Source organism: Musca domestica, unplaced genomic scaffold (genome assembly GCF_030504385.1).
Source record: "Musca domestica strain aabys unplaced genomic scaffold, Musca_domestica.polishedcontigs.V.1.1 104, whole genome shotgun sequence".
NCBI lineage: Eukaryota > Metazoa > Arthropoda > Insecta > Diptera > Muscidae > Musca > Musca domestica.
Window position 1 is genome coordinate 1,445,905 of NW_026712121.1, and position 23,959 is coordinate 1,469,863.

The window sequence follows — 23,959 nt, forward strand, 5'->3', positions numbered from 1 at the left end:
CCATTATGAACTTCAAATACCAAATTTGAAACAATTCGGGTGAATAATCTCGCTAAAATCATCAAAATACCGAATATCGGTAGGTACCGTTATATGGGGCTATACCAGAACGTGGCCCTACATGGCCCATTTTTAATACCAAAAGTCCTGCAGACATAATATATATATTTGAGTAACATTTTATCAATCTACTTCAATTCGTTCGGAAGCTGGAGTTATTTCCACAGACGGATGGACGGACAACGCTAAATCGACATAGAATTTTATGCTTTTATACTTTGTGAGGTCTAAAATATACCTTCTATACTATGGTGGAGGGTATAAAAAATGTTAAATGTCTTTTCAAATATAGGTCGATTTTTATATGTTTTCTTATACAATGTCATTCGGAGGTTATTATAATAGGTGTTTTTCAACAATTTTTGTAAATTTAAATAATTTTTCATTCAACATTTTCAATTCCAAAATTGGTTTTACATTTCATCGTCCCAACAGCTGTCCTGATGCCTCTATCTATATTCTTCTACCATGGTTTGATGCCAGCAGATGACTTAAAGCTATGAGAATACATAAAGCGCATATTTGGCTGGCTTAAGTCGGCTGGCTTCTTTGGAAATGAACAATGGAGCCTGGGACCAAAATCGAACTAAGTCAACCTAAAACTCCTTTGTTCACTTACGAAGAAGCCAGCCGATGACTTAAGCCAGCCAAATATGCGCTTTATGTGTTTCCACCCTTAATGCTATGAGAATACATTAAACTCCTTTTTTGACTGTCTTATGTCATCGGCTGGCTTCTTCGGAAAGAACAAAAGAGAGTAAGGCCAAAATCGAACTAAGTCAACCCGGGGCTAGATTTTGTATGTAAAGATGACAATACATAGAACGCTGTTTTTTGACAGGCTTAAGGTATCGGCTGGCTTCTTCGTAGAGGAAGAAAGGAGTTTTAGGTTGACTTAGATCGATTTTCGCCCCACGCCCTTTTGTTTTTTTTTTCGAAGAATCCATCCGATGAGTTAAAAAAGCGTTCTATGTATTCTCACATTAACCCATAATCGTTTGAATATTGAACAACTTCGATAAGGTTATTTCGAAATGTACAACAACACTTTGTTTATAAACATTATCAATATGCAATTGTTTTTATTGTCACCGATAAGCTTCACATATTTCTGATAGTATGCCGAAAAGTGTTGTTGTTGTTGTTCTTTTTCGAAAAAAATAAAAATACACCCAAAGTTCAGATATTTTAGTTTTAATCGCAACATGAACGCCGGTCAAATTCTCAATCACATAGCTGATAAATATCACTATGTGGGATATGTTTTGGAAAAGAAGTGGAACAATGTAATCGACATTATAGGTAGGTAATGCTGCATATTTTATAAAGAATTTTAAGATATAACGATTTTTTTTTAGCAGGTGATGATCCCCAAATCGTTTGGGTCTTCGGCACGACAGCAATATTTATGCTGGTATACTGGCTTAATGCAAGTTGGTATACCTTTATGGATGTTACGTTGAAGCCGAAATCTGTACGAAAATATAAAATTCAGCCGCAGAAAAATGAACCGGTCGAAACGAAGAGACTAATAGAGGTCGGTGATATCATTACATTAATAAAAAGGTCTTTTAAAAAACCCATGGTAGAATTAAGAAGGTAAAGTCATGCAATCATATGTTTACATTTTTTCAAAATTATTCATTTGACATCTCATTGTCAAAATTTATATTTATAAATCCATTGTAGGGATGGGAACCTGATTTTTATTCACTGAAGTTTGACAAGGAAAATGCATACTTAAGCTAAGAATACATAGAAGTTTTTTACTGGCTTAAGTCATCGGCTGGCTTCTTCGTAAAAGAAAAAGGAGAGTAGGGTGAGCAAGTACAAATTATGGACCGAAATTGAACTAAGTCAACCTAACACTCCTATGTTCATCTATGAAGATATCAGCCGATAACTTAACCAGTAAAAAGGCTCTTTATGTACTTACACATTTAAAGCTCTACCCGGGTTAATACTTGAAATTGGCCAATCACAATAAATATGACTATAGAAAACATACTTTAAATTTATTGTGCTTAGTAAATTATCAGGGTTAACCCACGTAAAGGTTTTAATTAAATGACATGCCTTGATGACTTTATCTTCTTAATTTTACCATGAATTAACAGAACAATAATCCATGGTAGAAGAAACAGTTAGGCGCATTGACACAGCTGATGGGACAATGAACTGTCAAACCAATTTTGGAATTGAAAATTTTTAATGAAAAATTATTCAAATTTGCAAACATCCGATTGACGTCGTATAAAAAAACAGATAAAAATCTACTTAAATTAAAAAAAAAAACATTTAAAATTTTTGACATATCAATGTTTTCATAGGTTGATGCATCTACATGTTTTCTTCTACCATGTAATAACCGAAGAAAATAATCGGGGGCTAAAGGTGAGAATACATAAAAAGCTTTTTGACTGGTTTAAGTCATCCGCTGGCTTCTTCGGAAAAGAACAAAGAAGCGCAGAGCCAAAATCGAACTATATGCGCTCTGTGTATTTCCACCCTAAGTCATCGGCTGGCCTCTTTATAAAAGAACAAAGAAGTTGTAGGTTGACTTAGATCGATTTTGGTCCATAATTTATAATTTTTCAATCTACATTCCTTTGTTCTTGGTTGTTCATTTACGAAGAAGCCTGTTGATGACTTAAGGTGAGAGTACATAAAAGCCTTTTTTGATTGGCTCAAGTCATTGGCTGGCTTCTTCGTAAAGGAACAAAGGAGTTTTAGGTTGACTGAGTTCGTTTTTGTCCCTACGTTTCTTTGTTCTTTTCCGAAGAAGAAAGCCGAAACCAGTCAAAAAAAGTGTTTTATGTATTCTCACCTTTAAGTCAGTAAAAAAGGTCTTTATATAACTGCAACTTATGTCGGTGAAGTCGAATTTAATTAAATTTGATTTTCTTTTTCCCACAGGGCATTCTCAACGTCTTGATGAATCAAACTGTCGTTGGCATTCCAATGTATTTCGTCCTCTATCACACTCTCTTCAAGGTGCGTTGCAACACAACGCCTATCCGTGAATTGCCGACATTGCAAAAAGTTCTTTTCGACATTGTTGTGGTGTCCATTTTGGAAGAATTCTATTTCTACTACATTCACCGGTTGATGCATCACAAATCCATTTATAAATATGTTCACAAGAAACATCACGAATGGACTGCGCCCATTGCTGCCATTACCTTCTATTGTCATCCATTGGAGCATATATTTTTAAATTTGATTCCAGTATCTCTATCCTTTGCCTTGGTGCGATCACATGTCTTTACCGTCTGGTTGTTCCTGACATTGGCCATATTGAATTCAATGGCTGATCATTCGGGTTATTCATTTCCACGTTCGGGTTCTTCGATACGTTATCATGACTTGCATCATTCAAAGTGAGTTTTATTTTTAAATGTTTTTTTCTTATTTTCATTTGATTTCATACTTGTTATTATTATTTTGTAATATTTTTTAGATTCAATTACAACTATGGCATGTTTGGTTGGTTGGACAAACTCCATGGTACCTATAGGGAATCTAAAGTGGAAACGGACTCCAAGGTCAAGCCCAAGGATAAGGCAATGAAAAAGAACGCGAAAAGTGTTAATAAAAAATCGAAAACAAAATAAACTGAAATTGAGATTATGAAAAAGTATTGAAAATCTTATGATTTTTTTTCTCTTAATAATCGTGGATTTAAGAATATATCTTAACGAATATCCAATATTTTTTAGTATTATTTTTAAAGAATTTTTTTTTCGAAAAATCTTTGATTTTTAAAAAATATGTTTCAAAGGAATAATCGAGAAGTTTTATTTCCAAATTTCCAATGAATATTTATGGGGTTAAAGAACATTTTTAAAGGTATAAAGGTATAATCCATCGTGTAATGAAATCAACGTAACTTTATTTCAAATAATATCCAGCTGTTGAATTTTCTGTAATTTAGCTTGTCAAATTTAACTTCACTGTGTTATTCGACAATGAAATGTATATTTAAAAAAATAAATTGCAACTATATGATTGCATGATGTTACCTCATTAAGGTGAGAATACATTAAACGTTTTTCGACTGGTTTCATTCATCGGCTGGCTTCTCGAAAAGAACAAAGGAGCTTGAGGTGAGAATATATAAGACGCTTTTTCGACTGACTTAAGTCATCGGCTGGCGTAGAAGAACAAATTAGTTTCAGGTTGACTTAGTTCGATTTTGGCCATATGCTCCTTTGTTCTTTTCCAAGGGAACCAGTCAATGATTTAAGCCAGTCAAAAAAAGCGTTTAATGCATTCTCACCTTTAGGGTTAACAATTATAAATTATGGGCCGAAATTGAACTAAGTCAACCTATAGCTCCCTTGTTCTTTTACGAAGAAGCAAGCCGATGACTTAAGCCAGTCAAAAAAGGACTCTCACCTTTAATTTTACATTGGTGTAATCGAGTGTATAATTTAGATAAAAAAAAATATTTAATATTTAAAACAAAAAGGGAAGAGTATTTAGGATTTATCGTCGATTTTTGAGAATATTTTTACAGAATAATATAGGATATTTATGAACTATTTTCTTAATGAATTGTGCATTTTTCACCTTCTTTGTAGATTTTTCCAAGAGTCAAGAGACAAACTAAAAAATGAAGAGAAAATTTTGAGAGACAATTTTTTCTCTTTCTGTCACTTGCAATTTTCCTTCTTCTGCAAAATTCTTTCTTTCTGGACTACTGTCACTTTTATTATTGTAATTTTACATATGACTTATAATTCTTGCTATCACGTACAGGGTGAGAAGAAAAAACTGCAACCAACATTAGAAAGCTGTCAATTCCAAGCCACTCGTCCGACAGCTGTTAAAATCATTCCAGAGACACTTCATTATGTAAATTTATATCGCTCGTTACCGTGATACTGGTAGCGTAGCCCGACGCCAAGGAAGTGTATGGAAGAAAACAACAACATCTGCAGAAATGGTTCAAAAAGTAAAGAAGCGACTTGATCGAAACCCGCGTTGCAGTGGCCGAAAAATGACTCGTGAGCTGAACATATCGCAATATTCCATTCGGCAAATATTGAAAAATGAGCTCGGGGCAAAGCAATTAAAATTCCAAAAAGTGGAAGAACTTACACCGCAACAGAAAGAAAATAGACTCAAAAGAGCTAGAGTTGCTGATGGTTTGGGCCGCCATAACAGCCGATGGTGGCTCTCCGCTTGTATTAATGGATCGTGGCATCAGAATAAATGCCGAATATAATCGCGAAAATATTCTGAAGGGTGTATTAGAGCATGCAAACATTTTGGCCGAATGGTTACAAAATAAGGTTCATCGCGTCATTTCCAGTGTGCAACGGCCACCAAAATCTCCGTATACCAATCCGTTGGACTATTATGTCTGGAGTATTTTGGGAAGCAAGCTTGGAACCAAAAAATACCAAAGTGTCGATCACCTCAAGCAAGCGCTTCGCCGGGAATGGACCAAAATACCGTAGATCAAGATTCGGGAAGAGTGTGTCGGTTTCATTGGCCGTTTGAAGACCATAATTTGTGCCAAAGTTGACCAATTCGGACAAATCTAAACTTATTTTAAAATTGAATGCTATTTCCGACATTTTTTGCTTTCATTCAACAAAATGTAAAAATGATGAAGTTCGACTTTGATGCAGTTTTTTTTATCTCAGCCTTTACCTGTATTCTTCTACCATTATATGTACTTTACTTGTGTATTTAGCAACTCCTTGTTATCGGCTGGATCTTCGTAGAGGAACAAAGGCGTTTTAGGTTGACTTAGTTCGATTTTGGCCCTACTCTCCTTTCTTCTTTTCCAAAGAAGCCAGCCGTATAAAAAACGCACTCTCTCACTCTTGAAAAACGCTGAATAAGAGAAAATAGCAACAAGGACAGCAGGACCGCTCTTCTTGTGACTTCTACTAAGCGAAAATTTAAAAAAAAAAATAGCCTAACCTAAAAATCCCTAAAAAGTGGAAGCGAAAAGCACTGAGAGCCCGAGATATCAAATTACAGCTGACTGATGTGGTTGAAAATCGAGCCCATGCCTTCAAAAAACCCAAAAATAAGGAGGTGCCGTTACATGAGGGCTTTAACACAAAGTGGACCCATATTGAATATTTTTTTCGAGTTTATGTAATACAATATATGTTATATTGGGAATATCGACCTGATATATTATGCTGATCAAAAATATATTTACATTATGCCTACTTTATACTGACACATAAATTAAGCATTTTGCAAAGATAAATCATTTAGTTGAGGTATAATCAAAGGAATTGACAACGTAAAAAACTCCTTCTACAAAAACCTGAAATAGGGTTTTATAAGGTCCCTCTTTTGGTGGAGAGTATAAGAACCGACCTCGTATCCCATAGTAACTGTAGGTATCAAAATCCAAATCAATTAAAAAAGAGTGGAAACAGGTTCAAGTGTTCTCAAATCATTTACTTACAGAAGCAATAAAGTTATTGTTTTATTTTGAAAATGATAATCAAAAACAGGGGCGTGGACGTATATTTTATTATGGGAAATATGGTAAAGATATTACTCTTCAATGGGGAAAGGTCGTTGAGAATTTCAAAACTCTCAGTTATATAAATTTTATTCCCGATCTCACACTCATTTACTGGGCATTGGGTTATCGAACAACATGTTGTATAATATATACAAATATTGGGGTTATCGTACATATTTAATAATAATATAGTAGGTTCCCGAACTGCCAGAGTTTAAAAGTTTTTACTACGATAACCGATTTTCTATTTATGATATCGAAAAAAATTGTGGAATAGCAATAGTTATGTAAGATAACCTTACCAAATCACTCAAAATTATCGAACAACATTCAGAAAAATCTACCAAGACAACAGTTGTTTCAGGTGGTATGATATAATGTTGAATGTTTTCGAAAAATAATTAAATTATTTCCTGAAATTCGTAAATTTGTTTCTGCATCGATCATAAAACAGATTTTTTCATTCAGCTGATGTTACTGGATAATTCTTACTGAGTAAATTTTTACAGTAAGATTTTATAAACTCTCAGTTACTCAACTTCAAAATTGCTCTCTTTATTCGCTTTCATTTAGTGAATATTTGGGTTATCGAACATGTTGTAATAATTTGAGCAAATTATGGGGTTCCATACACACTCAATAATTAATATTATTGTTGTTATCATTGTTGATATTATTATAATAATTATTATTATTTTTACTACTATCACTATAATTTTTATATTATCCCGTTATTAGAAACTTATTACAAAATTCTCAAGGCGACGCCTCTGGCTACTGATAATCGTAGGAGATTAGAATTTGTTTTGTTTCGATTTGCTTTGATTATCAAAGACGGCGCAGCTAAGCGTTAACACAATCTCTGAAGCGGAGCGTCGGCATTCGCAAAATAACATTGTTACTTTACGGATGTACAAAAGAAAAGCGCAACATCATGTTGACAAAGCTCGGTTTTGAAACACAAGCGATTTGGAATAAATTCTTGGATGCTACTGGTAAAAAAAAAACTACTTGTGTTATCTTTCATTTTTTGAATATACACCGGCCGACCGGCAAAATCTCCTATCTAATTTAGTGAAAATATTGAACTTTGTACTAATCTGAGCAATATTTCTTGTGCAGGTGATGATCCCGTTAGAGTATGGGTTCTTAATTCCACCATACTTGTATTTGTTACCTATTGGATATATGCGTCCATATTTGCGATAGTCGATTACACGCAACGGCCAAAATGGTTTTTCAAGCATAAAATACAGCCGGAACAAAATGTACCATTGGATATGAAGAAATTTTGGAAGGTAAGTTGCAAAGTGTATTATTAAATCAAAAACAAGTTACGTAGACAGAAGGTCAAGGTCTGTTCTATTCATAAAGAAGTGAACAAATGAAATTCAATATTTCCATTAAGTACAATGTATCTTAAATCGGTTAAAACTTTTTGCAATACCTAAAAATTAACAAATTACCTCTAAAGGACACAATAGATCGAGCACTTTAAAAGTTGGAGTAGACGGTGTCGTTTTTAAGGTGAGAATACATAAAACACTTTTTGACTGGCTTAAGTCATTGGCTGGCTTTTTCGTAGAGAAACAATGGAGTTTAAGGTCGACTTAGTTCGATTTTGTCCCTACGCTCCTTTGTTATTTTTCGAAGCAGTTAAAAAAGCGTCACCTTTATGTTGGATATATAAAAGAGAACTCTTTTCTGGTATAAGTTATCGTTTGGCTTTTTCGTAAAAGAAAAAAGAAGTTTAGCTTGACTTAGGCTGGAAATACATAAAGCGCATATTTGGCTGGCTTAAGTCATCGGCTGGCTTCTTCGTAGATGAACAAAGGAGTTTTAGGTTGACATAGTTCGATTTTGGCCCTAGACTCCTTTGTTCATTTCCGAAGAAGCCAGCCGATGACTTAAGCCAGCCAAATATGCGCTTTAGTATTCCCAGCCTTAAGTCATCGGCTGGCTTCTTCGGAAATAAACAAAGGAGTCTAGGGCCAAAATCGAACTAAGTCAACCTAAACCTCCTTTGTTCATCTACGAAGAAGCCAGCCGCTGACTTAAGCCAGCCAAATATGCTCTTTATGTATTTCCAGCCTTAATGCAATTTAGCCTCATACAACTATTTATAATGGATCAAATCTAGTTAGACGCATTAGAGAAAAGCAAAAATATAAAATTGTTTATAATTTGAAACTCGCGACATCTATATAATGTAGAAACATCAAGTAATAGATCACGAGAAGTATGTGGATTGTATAATAGGGGAAATTAATGTTCGGTTCCAGAACCTGAAAGAATCTACTACTCTTGCATTTTTTCGTAAATCGAAGTTATCGGAGTAAACATTTTTACATTTTTGCAGTTCTGGAACAGACCACAAAGGTGAGAATACATAAAACGCTTATTCGAATAGCTTCTCCGTAGATGAACAAAGTATCTCTAGATTGAATTAGTTCGATGTTGGACCTTTGTTCTTTTACCGATGACTTAAACCAGTCAATGAAGCGTTTTATGTATTCTCATCTAAAATCCTTTTTACGGATAAAAGGGATCTGTAGTGCGATTCTGTAACTATGAAACGACAGAATTAACGACAATTTTCGATAAAAACAAATTTTCAGTTGTTCAGATACCGATTTTTTCAGTAACGTCAATGGTATGTAAATAAAGGGCAAATGATTCTTCTATTCAACCAACTCAAAAAAGTCGGACGGAATTATTATTAAATATTACAAAAATATGTCACAAGTCTTGCGAAGTAGTTATGGAATTGATCTTAAAATTATTTGAAAATAAAAGATGAGTTCCAAAATAAAAAGGGTTTTTTTCATACCTGTCTATAAAACATGGTAATTGTGGACAAAATGGTGCATTCTTAATCAAGAATCGTGTAGGTTTTTTATGAACAGATTTCTTACCAACATCGTGGATTTTTCAAAGATTTCCGGGGAAAACCCATGGATTTTTAAAAAATCAAACAATATGCACGCTCAAGAATAGTGACTCTTTTATTTAGAAAAATTTTTTCATGCCTAGAAATCGTGGATCTTGAAAAATTTTCTGTCAAAAAATTCGTGGTCAATAAATTTGTGGATTTTTATTCAGCTCGATTATGAGAATATCGCCATCGAATTCAATTTGCACTGTAAGAATTTTTCTGGAGAGGTCACTTCTCTAGTCATGCATACATGAGCAAAAAATAATTTGAGAATATGGCAACGCTAATGGGTCTTGTTCTTACTTTGTTTATTCCATTTGTTGTGCTTTTTCGATTTTAATTCAGCTAAATCATGAATGTCCGCAAGGTAAGAATTTTTCTTGAGATATATTTTATTCAATCATGCATAAATGAGAAGAAAAAAGAATGGGACTATGGTAACGCTAAAGCTGGGAATACATAAAGCGCTTATTTGGCTGGCTTAAGTCATCGGCTGGCTTCTTCGGAAATGAACAAAGGAGCCTAGGGCCAAAATCAAACTAGGTCAACCTAAAATTCCTTTGTTCATTTACGAAGAAGCCAGCCGATGACTTAAGCCAGCCAAATGTGCGCTTTATGTATTTCCAGCCTAAGTATGGCAAGAATCTACTATTTTTGCATTTTTTCGACATCATAAAAGGAAAATCGGTTATGGTAGTAAAAAGTTTTACAATTTTGCAATTCTGGAATAGACCAAAAGTAATCTAATTTCAAATAACAATATCCAGCTCTGGATTTATAAATAAACATATTGACAATACGTAAATAATTTTGAAAAAAAATTGATTGCATGACATTACCTTCTTAGTTCTACCGTAATTTCAGTTAAATTCCACTATTTATCATTTTTGGAAAAAATAACATTCCAAATATACAGACCATCATATTTTTTACAAATAACATTAAGGGAACTATAGTCCATAGTTTAAAGAGGTTATTTGTATTAAATAGTGTCTTATTGGACTACGATTGCAGGTGTTTTGGGTCTACAGATTTAAATTAATCTCTATGGGTGGTGTTTATATGACTAGCAAATACAAAGCGATTAGATAATACAAATACAAATAATGTCATATAAACCACTATAATTAAGACACTTGCTCTGGGTCTAATCTTAAATCCCAAACATTTATTGAAAACAAACACTGATTGCTATCTGTCAAAAGTAGATAATAATCGCTTTCGCTTAGAATTTGAAACCACCTTTAAATCATGATAATAATAATTATTTTCTAAGTGTTTGTTTTCTCTTTCGAGACGAGCTTAATGATCTGAAATTTGCAGTGAAAAGGAAAGCCAGATAGACACTATCACACACTCACCACTATGCGACGCGTTTCGCCGTTGGTTAAGCGGCTCATCAGGCATATTTGATGTGGATGATGGCTTACAAGGGCCGTTCTCTGGAAATAATTATTTTCTTTTCAAATTTTAGGCCGTTAGACAAGTCCTTATCAATCAGCTGCTTGTGACGCCAATTCTACTCTATGTCTTTGCCAAAAGCTTTACCCACCAATGGACCAAAGAGAGTATACGTCAACTGCCTTCTCTGAAAACATATCTTTTGGATATAGCAATAATGGCCCTGCTGGAGGAGGTTATGTTCTATTATGCCCATCGTATGTTACACCATCGTTCCATCTACAAATACATACACAAACAACATCATGAATGGACAGCGCCAGTTGCGGCCATAACCTTCTACTGCCAACCTTTGGAACATCTCCTAAGCAACTTGGGACCCATTGCCCTGTCGAGTGTACTCGTAAATGCTCACATAACAGTGGTCTGGACATTTACCATACTAGCAATTGTAAACTCCATGACTGATCATACAGGATACTCATTTCCATGGCCTTTGTATAAGTCATCGGTGGTGTTCCACGACTATCATCATGCTAAGTATGTAGAAATGTTTTAGTGTTGTGGAATTTTTTGTTTATTTCTTTTATATTTTTTAGGTTTAATTATAATTTTGGTGTCTTCGGTTGGTTGGATAAATTACATGGAACCTATAAGGAAAGTCCAATGGGTTGGAAAGCCAGATCCAAGAAGTTGGACAAGAATAACAACGATAAAAATGTGAAAGTTACAAAGAAACAAAAGTGAATAAATAAATGAAGAAGGAAGTAAATTTATTTTATTTAAAAGTTTGGCAAATACCGAGCATTAATCCCAAATACTAATTTGGACTATAAAAATAGTAATTTTGATTATACGAAACAGCTGTTTTTTTAATGTTGTTCAATAATTGTTTACAAAATTTCCAAAGACAAATAAGAAGAGGACCATTTTGACAGTTTTGTTATCGAGCGTTAGCAATTTCTTACTGGGAAAACTATAGGGTTATTCCAGAACCTTCAAAAATCTATTAGTTTTGCTAATTTTTCCGATATCATAAAGGGAAATCGGTTTTCGTAGTAAAAATTTTGATATTCTTGCAGTTCTGGAACAGGCCATATTTTTCAGGCTATAAGCCTTAAAGATTGTATTATTTTCTAGTTTAAATTTATTATTTTTCTATTTTATAGTTTATTTTCTACTTTAAAAATTCCAGTTTTCATTTTCTCAGCATTTACAGAATGTAACAAATTTTTTTAGGGAATCGGTTGCATTTTGTATTTATTTTTTTTATCGTACGCACCTATTTCTAGTAATATTCAGCGGGAAAGCAGCTGTTCCGTAAAATGTATGCTTTTTACCGCAATACAACTCTGTTCTGTCTGTTCCAGAACTGCAAGAAAATAAAAGTTTTTACCACGATAACCAATTTCCCTTTATGATATTTAAAACAAATTTTAAAACTGGTAGATTCTTGCAGGTTCTGGAGCAGAGAATAAAATTAGAATCAACATCGTTTTTATAATTTAATGAAATTTGTACTCTTTTTCCATTCCTGCACTCTCTCGACAACGTAATTCGTAAAAAGGGAATTCCACATTTCTTTATTTTACAAACAGATTACACAACAAAATTCATGTTTAATGACATTTAAGCTTTGTACAATACAATCCAAGTTGAATTCTTACATTCTACAACATTTTGTTATTTAAACTTTCAAGTATGTATCTATTCCATTGAATATTAGAACATTTCAAGGTTAACGGTCACACATTTTAAATTCTATGCAACTCTGAGAGCCAACCGCCTCCGAACACTTCCTAATATTTTATAAAATAAATTGTCGGACCGCAGCAATAAATTTTTACAAGAATAAGTATTGTTAAATACATTAAGATTGCTTTTATAAAAAATACTGGGGCTTAACTCTAGTTTAGTAAAAACTCTTCAATTTTTTCGAAAATTTTTTCAGTGGTAGGTATTTTAACCATGATCCCGGGAAACTATTTTTTTCTTGGGGGACGGACCTGGGACCCCAGATTTTTGACCCGAAAGTCCGGGTTCGAGACCCCTACTAGACCCGGATCCACTTATCCGATATAGACAATGTATCGTTGGAAAGCTTATGAAAATTCCTATCCAACTAGTGGTCACATATCGGGTAAGTGGATCCGGGTCCAGGCGGGGTCTTGATCCCGGACTTTTGGGTCAAAAATCTGGGGTCCCGGGTCCGTCCCCCAAGAAAAAAATAGTTTCCCGGGATCAGGGTAAAAATACCTACCTCTGGAAAAAATTTCCAAAAAATCTAAGAGTTTTTACTAAACTAGAGTTGTTCCAATACTGGGAATATTTTTTCTTCAAGAGAAATCGTACTTTTTTACTTACAAATCATGACAATCCTTTTATCGATTTCCCAGTGACTCGATAAGTCAAGAGTCGACCTACGAATCCCCATAAACATAGCAGCAAAATTCAATTCAAAACAAAACATCGATGAACAGAGCATATTTATAGCATGTTTCCATTGAAAACCGAACAACGTTGTTCGCTCTCAGAATTAGGTACACGAATTAACCCGTTCATACGGCACGATTAGTAATTCATAGTAAAATAATTCATTTTTTCAAAAATTTTGTTTGTTGATTTTAATGGGAATTTATACTAAAATACATTAAATTCTCAGTAATATGAGTAGAAGAAATGATTGTTTTTCTACCAAAGATTTATTATATCATTAATTTTAAAAATTTCATTCACGTTTTCAACTTTTTGTGTAAATGTTGACATTTTTAACATATTTTTGTATTTTTCTGTTTTTTAATTTTGCTGGAGAGACACTTGTCAAACATTTTTTCTGCCGATACAAACATTTTGAAAATATTGCCTCTTTTGTTTCCAGTTTCCTGTGGAAATTTCAACTCGTGGACAATATGCGTACCTCGGATGAGAGAGAAAACAAAATTTACTCTCGTTTGAATGTACATACGCTATTCAACATTGTAATTTTCATTCATAATTTTCAGTCTTCCCAAAAATTATCAAAATTTCATTAAATTTTTCTATTTTCAATTTTTAAATGTCATAATTTATTTTTTCGATAAATGCTCTCATTTGTTAGGGATGGGACACATTTTTTCGTCGTTCTGAGAGTGATTTGATTTGAACAATGTACGAATATGAGTGTTCGCTCAGGAAATTTTGTGTGAAGAATTAAGTAGGTTTTTCATAGTTAAGGGTCAAACAACGAATAGAGAGCGAATCAAGTGCAGTGGAAACGCCACATTATTGATAGAATTTGGAAAAACGATAGTAGCAGCTAGTGCCGTGCTCTTTAGTGAAGATGTTCAATTTTCTCATGTCTCATTCGTAAACAACAGAGTACCCGGAGTCTTTGCTTTCTGTTTTTTTTTTTTTATCAGGTATTCCTTTGTGGCCTTCATATTCGATTCGTTGGGACGTTTTTCATTTTTCTTTCCAACGCTCGCAACGAACAACCAACGTTGCAACGTCAACGGCATCACAAGTAAATTAAATTATCCGTGGAATAAGCGCCAGTATTACTCTCTACCATACATCCCATTTAATTATTATGGATTACAAATAAATTGGACAAAATGGAATACACAAAACTTTTACTATTGATAACTGTGTGGGGGTCCAGTTTGTTGTTGGTAGCAACCGTGGACGAGGCTAAGACCAACATTACAACTGCATCCAATACAAGCGACACCAAGACCATAATCGAACTTAGCAATAAAGATGTTAAAGTGATTACCGGTTCAGCCTTGAAACCATCAGATATACCATTGACACAGTTGATGAACAGCAAGGAAGCCAATCAGGTGAAATCGCGGAAAGTGACGCAAGTCGGAAACTACACAGTCAGTGGGCTGGAAAACAATAAAACTGAAGTGGAAAAGAAATCAAGCAGCACCACTACAACTGAGGCTCCCAAAACAGCTAAAGTCGGCCAACAAGTATCCGAAAATATTGTTATTGATTTGAGGAATGCTACCACCAAGTCAGATAAGGATAATGGAGAAAAACTAAATCAAACCATGAATGCGGACATTGTCAATAATAAAAGCGAAAATATGTCCATAGCTTCAAATAACAGCACTGCTGTTGTTGACGATAAAGCACACTTGACTCATGTCGATAAAAATAACACAATTATAAATAATACAACTAAAGTAAATGCAAACGAGACAACAAAACCAACAACAGCATCTCCTGCTGTCGTTGTGCACAATTCATCAACTACTACAACAACAAACGCACCAGCCATTGTTGGAAAAACAAATGCAACTGCAAGTAATGCAACAACAACCACGGCCGTTTCTCCTGGTGGGGGATCTGGAATAAATGTTAATAAAAATGTGAGCACAACGACACAGGCAACAAGCACAACGACGACCACCACCAGCACAACGACAACAACTACCACTACGACAACCACTACCACAACAACAACCACACCTAAGCCGAAAAAACCCACAGTCACCTATGGCGTAGAAGATTTCCCCGATTTGGATAAACAAAACCCGGCATGGGTTAACATAACCAAACAGCAGCAGCAACAATCTTCTTCCAGCAAATTACCCTTACCCGAAGCACCCTATGCCCAACCCTCACAGGAGAATTTCAATCACAACAGTTTCCATGGTGGTCGAGATTATATTCTACCCGTTGTCTCAATGATCTTCATAATACCACTTGTCATAGGAGTTCTAATCACAACCTATCGGCGATTCCGCGACTGTTGGTCAACACGCCACTATCGCCGTATGGATTTCTTGGTCGATGGCATGTACAATGACTGACGACGGCATCAGCAGTCCAACACTGATGGAAGCCATCACCAACAGCATCGCCAGCATTTGTTAAGAGTGGGGAAACAGGGTGAGGAGGACGATGACGACGAAGATGTCTGGGATATATCACAAATTGCTTAGCAGTGTTAAATTGTGATAACTAAATAATTAGAATGGAAAAAATAATTTTAGAAATAGGGTCAGTAAAATGTGATGATATCACATCAGTGACAATAAAAGTAAATCGACTTCTTTTTCAATTTCAGTTTAAACCCCCCACAGAACATGAAACGCAACATTTTTCGGAGTGAGATTTTACAATATTGGTTCCCGCTCTTTACCTACCATTTCAATTCGCAACAATACTACTTTATAAAATATTCCGTATACCTATTTTATATATTATCATACCCATAATTTTTTAGTATTTTTAATTAATTGGAAACTATCTACCCATGGTAGCTAAGCATAAGAAAAGCAATACAATTGTATTTGAAATGAAATGTTTTGTAAAAACAAAAAAAAAAACACGTGAGGCCAAAATTATTGTCTTTCTTTTTGTGTGCTTTTAATGTTAACATTAAAAGCTACATGTTTTGTTTTTTGATATATTTGATCTTGTTTCAGATTCGCTATTGCTCTAGACAAAAACATAGTATTTAATAGGATTACATATTTTCGTTTTTTTTTTTAGAAATGTATTCTTCTAGTTATGTAAGAATTCTGTGCAACGCATTTGAAGCAGAAACCCCCCCAAACATAAACACAAAATTATAAAATCCCAATTTAAGATTAATATTTTTGTATTATAAATATATATAAAGTTAATAAAATAAAATTATATAAAACGAGTTCATAAATTTGTTGGAGATAATTCTCAATCTGTTAAAATTTGTTGTACCCGGCGAGGTACAAAAGATGTGATATTGGAATCGTTGCGATTCGGCGATAGTGATACGATAATACCAAATAGCAGACCAAATGTTGACTTGACTAATTTTCAATAGAAAACATATTCAATGTGTAATTTAAATCAATATCGAGATGACATGCAGTTTAACGACGTCCATGGATATGTTTTTTTTTTTCAAAAATTAGACTAATGTTTGGATATTTCACTGTTAATAAGGCGAAGTTATGGCCTCCACTCTTTGGTAGGAAAAAACGATCAATCGTTTGCCAAAAGGGTGTTAGATCTCAACAAGTGAGTCTAAAAATAACTTTTGGTATTGATATCTTGAGAAGTACATGTGTGGTAAATACTGTCGTTTTTATTTTATTTGCGTAAGCATTTAACTCGTCGTATCGATTTTCAGTTGAAATTCTTAATTATATTTTTGATGTTTTCTTGGAAACAAGCGAAACAGTATATCATCCATCATATGACGGTTAAATTGTATTTTAATGGTGGGAGAGAAGGTGAGAATCAGAGCTTATTGATCCCAATGTTGATATTATTGAATGTTACCAGAAAGTGTTTCCGAATATGTCAAAAATTATCCACTTCTAAAATTGGGTAACACAGTGATTCTTTGGATAGACAAGTATAATCCGAAAGCCTCTAAAGTCGCCATTACGTATTTAGCAGGTATTACAGGGTGAGATAAAAAACTAAAATTTTCAGCTGACCTCTTTGGCAAGTAAACGCCATCTATTTGTTTGTTTACAAACTGCTGGACAACGAATGTTTTCTCATCGGAGAAAATCAAATTCGACAGTTCACCACTTTCGACCAAACGAAGCAACTCTTTAGCTCCTTTGAGTCTATTTTCTTTCTCTTGCGGTGTAAGTTCTTGCACTTTTTGGAATTTCAATGGCTCATTTTTCAATATTTGCCGAATGGAATATTGCGATACGTTCAGCTCACGAGCCATTTTTTGGCCACTACGACGAGGGTTTCTATCAAGTCGCTTCTTTACTATTCGAACCATTTCTGCTGATGTTGCTGTTTTCTTCCGTCCACTTCCTTGACGTACGGTATCACGTTAACGAGATCTATTCACATTTAAATGCTGAAGTGTTCTTACGATAGCCACTTTTGGTTTTCCAGCTAAATATAAAGAAATCACACTATCACGCTTGAATTCCATCACGAATAACTTTTTTCCTGGAAAGATCTCACCAAAATGCTTTTGTACGCTTGTAAACAAAATAATGAACTGTCACTGGAATAATTTTAACAGCTGTCGAACTAGTGGCTTAGAAATGACAGCAGTCTGAAGTTGCTTGTAGTTTTTTCATCTCACCTTGTATGTCAATGAATCCTTGGGGGGAACTGTCTTGCTGCAAAGCAACTAAGATTGCTGATTTCAATGGGAATGAGTTAAATAGTTCCATATACTGTTTTTTTAGTCATTTTTCGCCCAGCACGTGATACCCTTTACCACTATATTTTCATGTAAAGTTTCTTAAAATCTAAACTCCTTAGATTAGGTATAATCGTTCAAGATATTGGTATAGCCATGACATTTTTACTTATTTTAAATAGGAATATAACATAAAAATGAACGACGTTGCTAAGACAACACTAAAAAGATGAGGTTCGCGTGTACCCTTTATCGACACTTTTGGAGATAACAAATGATTAATCAACATACAAATGTATGTAACTCAGGGACGTAGCCAGCAATGGCAAAAATATATATATCCAGGGGCTGTGAACTTTTCTGTGGACAATGTGCAAAAAAACATATCTTTAAAGTGACCACTTCTGGTGCCAGGCCTCTGGTCCTTCATCTGACTACTTTACTGATACGATTTACATTTATTACCATTAAACTATTGAGCAGAAAAACGCCACAGCTCAAAAATTGTATATTCTGAGTTTTATTGATTTTGTCGATATCTTAAAAAAAACATTTAGTAATGATATCACAATAAGTCCCTAAAAAGATAACATTTGTCGTCACATTTTTTGTTTGTTATGACGTCAGCAACCGAACCATACGTCGTTAATAGTATTTTAATATTTGTTAACATTAGCCAAATGACGACAAATTACCATACCCTTTGCATTCTTTTTTTGCATGTTTTAGTACCACTTTGCACCAAGCTCCCATTTTTTTATGAAAGCGGAACCTACGACGGCGTCATTTTCCATTTTGGAAGATCAAATTTTTGTACACTTTCGGTTTGTCGTTTAAGTGAGATACAGACTACCATTATATGACAATTATATGGAATTACCAATCCATCAACTTTTATCTGTTTAAAAATATTAGATAGGCATTATTTAATTAGAGTTAAACATGGAAACATAAATGTACATTTATGAGTAACTATCCATTGTAGCATGGTACAATAAAATCAAGATAGGGCTACGATACCATATTTTTTATTTTCGTGGCATAATATGTCAACTTTAATAATTCAATAATAAAAAATTGTTCAGAAAATATTCAAATTCGGGTGTTTCCAAAATGATTATTGCAACGTATGCATCGACGAAATCTACAGTTTTTGTAGCAAAATAAACCTTTAGAGATTAATAGAAGACGATGTTGAAAAGAAATGTTGACCTTTCATTCTGTTTTCGCGGTTTTCAATTATTTATTCAAAATGAATGCAAGAAGTTATTTGTTTTTTTATACCCTCCACCATAGTATGGAGGGTATATTAAGTTTGTCATTCCGTTTGTAACACCTCGAAATATAGATTTTAGACCCCACAAAGTATATATATTCTTGATCAGCATAAAATCCGTCTGTCCGTCTGTGGAAATCATTCTAGCTTCCGAACGAAATGAAGTATGTTGATAAAATTTTACTCAAATGTGTATTATGACTGCAGGTACCACCCGATATTCGGTATTTCGATGATTTAAGCGACATTATTTACCGGAATTTTTTCAAATTTGTAAGTTCGTAATGGATACTACATCCCAAGAGAGAAAATGAGCCATGTAGGTCCACGTCTTCGTATAGCCCCCATATAACGGTACCTCCCGATATTGGGTATTTTGATGATTTTAAAGACATTATTTACCGGAACTATTTCAAATTTAGTATTTGCAGTTCGCAATGAAGACTACAGCCTATGACACGTCTTCGAATAGCCCCCATATAACGGTACTCCCCGATAGTCGGTCTATTTTATCTACATTATTCACCGATTTTTTTTTCAGTTTCGCGTTTGAATATTGTAAAGGCTTATGACAAAAGTTACCTATGCAGGTCCATGTCTTCGTATAGACCCCAATATAACGGCTACAATAACAACAACAGTAAATGAATATATTTTAACAACAAATATCGGCTTTAACGATCATGTTGTAAGAATATGTGTATATAACAAAGTGCTGCACACATGAACGATAAAAATACATATATCTATACGTAGAAACGTGTGAACATCTCGTGGCATAACTCCTCCATAACATTGAAAAGTGTCTAAACAAACAGAGGCCTGCAGAGACCACAGTGATAATCAGGTGAGAAAGTAGTCTAAATATTTATTTTAACATTTCTTTTTGGGGGTAAACTATGAGATCTTCTGGCGACCAATCATAGACTGATACACCCAAAGAAAACATTTTGTTCAAAGCAGGATCGTATGTCAATACGAAAGAAAATGCGATAAAGTCAAATTAAAAAAAAAAACTCATTTGGACATATCGACATTCAGATGGCCTGTTCCAGGTCCTGGTTTCTTGTTTTATGAAAATATGAAATGAAAAATATTTCCTTAACAAAAGTTTCCATTTCACATTTTCATAGAAAAAGAATTGAGGCCCAGAACTGTAAAAACGTTTAGTACGATAACCGATTTTTACTTTGATGTAGAAAACAATTTAAAACTAGTACAGGGTGAGATGAAAAAACTGCAACTATCTTTCGACTGCTGTCATTTCTAAGCCACTCGTCCGATAGCTGTTAAAATTATTCCAGTGATTATACAAGCGTACAAAAGTATTTTGGTGAGATTTTTGCAGAAAAAAAGTTATTCGTGATGGAATTCAAGCGTGATTTCCTTATATTTGGCTGGGAAAACCAAAAGTGGCTATCGTTGGAGCACTCCAGCATTTAAATGTGAATAAGTCTAAAATGTATCGTACCATCGCTCGTTACTGTGATACTGGTAGCGTAGCCCGACGTCAAGGAAGTGGACAGAAGAAAACAGCAACATTAGTAAAGAAGCGACTTGATCGAAGCGCGCGTCGCAGTGGCCGAAAAATGGCTCGTGAGCTGAACATATCGCAATGTTCCATTCGGCAAATATTGAAAAATTAGCTCGGGGTAAAGCCATTGTAATTCCTAAAAGTGCAAGAACTAACACCGCATCAGAGAGAAACTAAACTCAAAAGAGTTAAAGAGTTTCTTCGCTTGGCCGAAAGTGGTGAACTGCCGAATTTGATTTTTCTTCGTTGAGAAAACATTTGTTGTCCAGCAGTTTGTAAACAAACAAAATGATCGTGTTTACTTGCCGAAGAGGTCAGCTGAAAATGTGAACCTTCGGTTGGCCACCAGAGCTCAAGCGCCGACCATGCTGACGGTGAGGGCCGCCATAACAGCCGATGGTCGATGTGGGCGCTCTCCAATCGTATTAATCGGCCGTGGCATCAGAATAAATGCCGAATATTCTGGAAGGTATATTTAAGCCTTGGGCACGCAAACATTTTGTCCGCAGACTTTGGACATTTCAACAGGTCTTACATGGCACACGGCATCCAAGAATGGTTACAAAATGAGATTCCTCGCTTCATTTCCAGTGCACAATGGCCACCAAAATCTCCGGATACCAATCCGTTCGACTACTGTGTCTGGAGTATTTTGGAAAGCAAGGTTGGCACTAAAACATACCAAAGTGTGGATCACCTCAAGCAAGCGCCTTGCCGGGAATGGGCCAAATTACTGCAGAGCAACATTCAGGCAGCGTGTGACGGTTTCATTGACCATAATTCGTGCCAAAGGTTACCAATTCAAACAAATCTTATTCTAAAATTTGATGCTATTTCCGACATTTTTGGTTTTCATTCAATAAAATTAAAAAAAAAAAAAATGAAAAAATTAGTGCGTTTGACTTTGTTGCAGTTTTTTTATCTCACCCTGTAATTAAACGTATAGAAAGGCTGAATGCGTTCATTGCGCCATGGCCTTAAAATCTACAACACAGCGGGTGGGGGCGATTAGCGTTACTGTTATCTGATTCTGTTCAGCCGGGTAATAAAACGTTTATAGCCCTTTGAAATATTTGCATTAAGGTTCATATACAATGAACATATAAATTGAGAGACTGAAAATATCGTTCTATTTTTGTTTTGTTGCTGATTCGGGGATTTCCCAGTAATATTGGCTCATTATTTGTATAGACCTTGTGAGATTTTAAATACCGATTAACAAACAAGTAGATGCTTGAAACGCAATAGATAAAGCTAACTCCTAATGGAAGTCCCAAGAATAAAAGTATTTTTCAGGAGAAAAAAAAAAACTTATCTTTTTTAATAATGAAATCAGTGAATGTTGTGTCAAAACACTTGAGATATGGCACGATGTACACATGAACTGATACGTTTAAATAAATTACATATTTGAACGGTAATATATATGTGCTCGATTGGCTAGGTTGTGGATTGGGTTTGTTCGCTAAAAAAATCAGCAAATCGGTTATCAGGTTATTGTTATTATTTTGTGTACCAGTCATAAAGCTGAATACGTGGGGTGTACATAATTTTATATGAAGAAATAAATGCCTTGATAGACTAGAAGGTAAAACCGTGCAATCATATGCTTGATTTTTTCCAAAATTATGAGCCTGCAAAAATCTACTATTTTTCCATTTTTTTTTTTTTTTTTTTGATATCATAAAGGAAAAATCGATTATCGCAGAAAAAACTTTTACACTCCTGCATTTCTGGAACCAAACATGTACCATGCCAAACATCTCATTGTCAAAATATATATTAGGTATGTTTTGTTACATTTCCTGCAGGAGCTACTGGACAAAGCTCCTTATGAGAGAGTAAGGTAGTTTTATTCTCTTTGACAAGAAAACTGTGGAAAGTAAACAGACGGAATCCGAGCATAAACTTGCATGCAAACAAAACAATTTATCCGCCAAAAAAAAGGAAGGAAGCATTCAAAAATTAAAATATGAACCGAAAAAACAATTAGGATTGTGATTACCAAAATAAATATGTTTTAAATAAAATTGCTTGTCCAACTATAAATCACCGGAAGGAGAATAGGAGTTGAAAGTGATTGCGAGAAGAAATTTGTTCAAAAAGAATATGTCAATTCCATAGACAAAAGAAAATATAGACAACGAAATGCTCTCGCCGTTCATCTTCGAAAAAAATCGGATCAGCAGATGTCGTCTATATCGTTTAAGGGGTTTGAGTGGGAATTTTAAAGTCACTCAATTCTAAAACGTTAAAAATAACAAAAACTGTAGGATATTTGTCAGTTGAAAATTGTTCCATAATAAAAGACAAGTGAAAACAAGTAAGCAAAGGCTATAGTCGTGCGGGGCCGACCATGTGATACCCTACAACACTACAATATGTTCAAAACCCCCTTATGTCCAAATCCAATTTGGAAGATTTCGCTTTTGAAATTATGTGACGGAGCACTGCCCAGATATTACCCTTAGCATTTTGACCAGGGACATTTGCCCTATATTTACGCACTCCGTCGTATTTTGCGATCATTTCCAAAAGCAGGTGCCCCCTTGTATCTCCAAATGTAGACTCTTCTACACGATCTTCTTGTCTACGATATTTGGCTATATTCGTCAACGAAATCAGCAAAAAAGGCAGAAGTTCGCACTTTGTGTATTTCGGCTATCGCCTGTAAGTAATGTTGGTATTTTTCAGACAAAAGTAGTGGTCCATTCTACCCGCTGTCCTAAACTCTAAATTCATGCGAGATTTCGTGTCCTTTGGTTTCTATTTATGACCTTTATAACGGCTGCAAAATCAGGAACATTTTTAGTTGTTGGTCCCCTAAATATATTGCGGACATCTTTGAAAACAATAGGCCTAGCCCTTCTGAGCCTAACCCTACCCTTTTCGTGAGCATCGGACAATAATAGCAATCTGTATATAATATCCCAAACCTGTGTTGTAAGGTGGAAAAATATTACACCTTAATATTATACGTCAAATTGAAAAAAGCGCATGCGATAAAAAATATGAAAAAATAAAAAATGTCACAAAATACTAAAAAATCTATATTAAGATCAATTTTGACTTATTTTTATGCGATTAGATTTTATGCTTTTATGTCAAGAGGGCATTCTGAATTGACAAAATTTGTCAAAATCGGTCCAGCC

The 23,959-nt window shown here is 34.6% G+C and overlaps 3 protein-coding genes across 3 annotated transcripts; all 3 read left to right on the forward strand.

Annotated features, from left to right (window-relative positions):
* Positions 1-1,132: 1,132 nt before the first annotated feature.
* Positions 1,133-3,698, forward strand: LOC101890836 (fatty acid hydroxylase domain-containing protein 2-like). Its single transcript, XM_005184160.4, has 4 exons — positions 1,133-1,362; positions 1,422-1,597; positions 2,977-3,440; positions 3,521-3,698. Exons 1-4 carry the CDS (start codon positions 1,266-1,268, stop codon positions 3,672-3,674), a joined length of 891 nt encoding a protein of 296 aa, XP_005184217.2. The 5' UTR covers positions 1,133-1,265; the 3' UTR covers positions 3,675-3,698.
* Positions 3,699-7,399: 3,701 nt separating this feature from the next.
* LOC101888191 (fatty acid hydroxylase domain-containing protein 2) lies at positions 7,400-11,670 on the forward strand. The gene is made up of 4 exons (XM_005184142.4): positions 7,400-7,557; positions 7,685-7,860; positions 10,972-11,438; positions 11,498-11,670. The coding sequence occupies exons 1-4, from the start codon at positions 7,497-7,499 to the stop codon at positions 11,643-11,645; spliced, it is 852 nt and encodes a 283-aa protein (XP_005184199.2). The 5' UTR covers positions 7,400-7,496; the 3' UTR covers positions 11,646-11,670.
* A 2,636-nt stretch (positions 11,671-14,306) lies between these two features.
* On the forward strand, positions 14,307-16,543 carry LOC101888013 (myosin-G heavy chain). The gene is made up of 2 exons (XM_005184141.4): positions 14,307-15,890; positions 15,958-16,543. The coding sequence occupies exon 1, from the start codon at positions 14,492-14,494 to the stop codon at positions 15,698-15,700; it is 1,209 nt and encodes a 402-aa protein (XP_005184198.2). The 5' UTR covers positions 14,307-14,491; the 3' UTR covers positions 15,701-15,890; positions 15,958-16,543.
* The last annotated feature ends 7,416 nt before the right edge of the window (positions 16,544-23,959 follow it).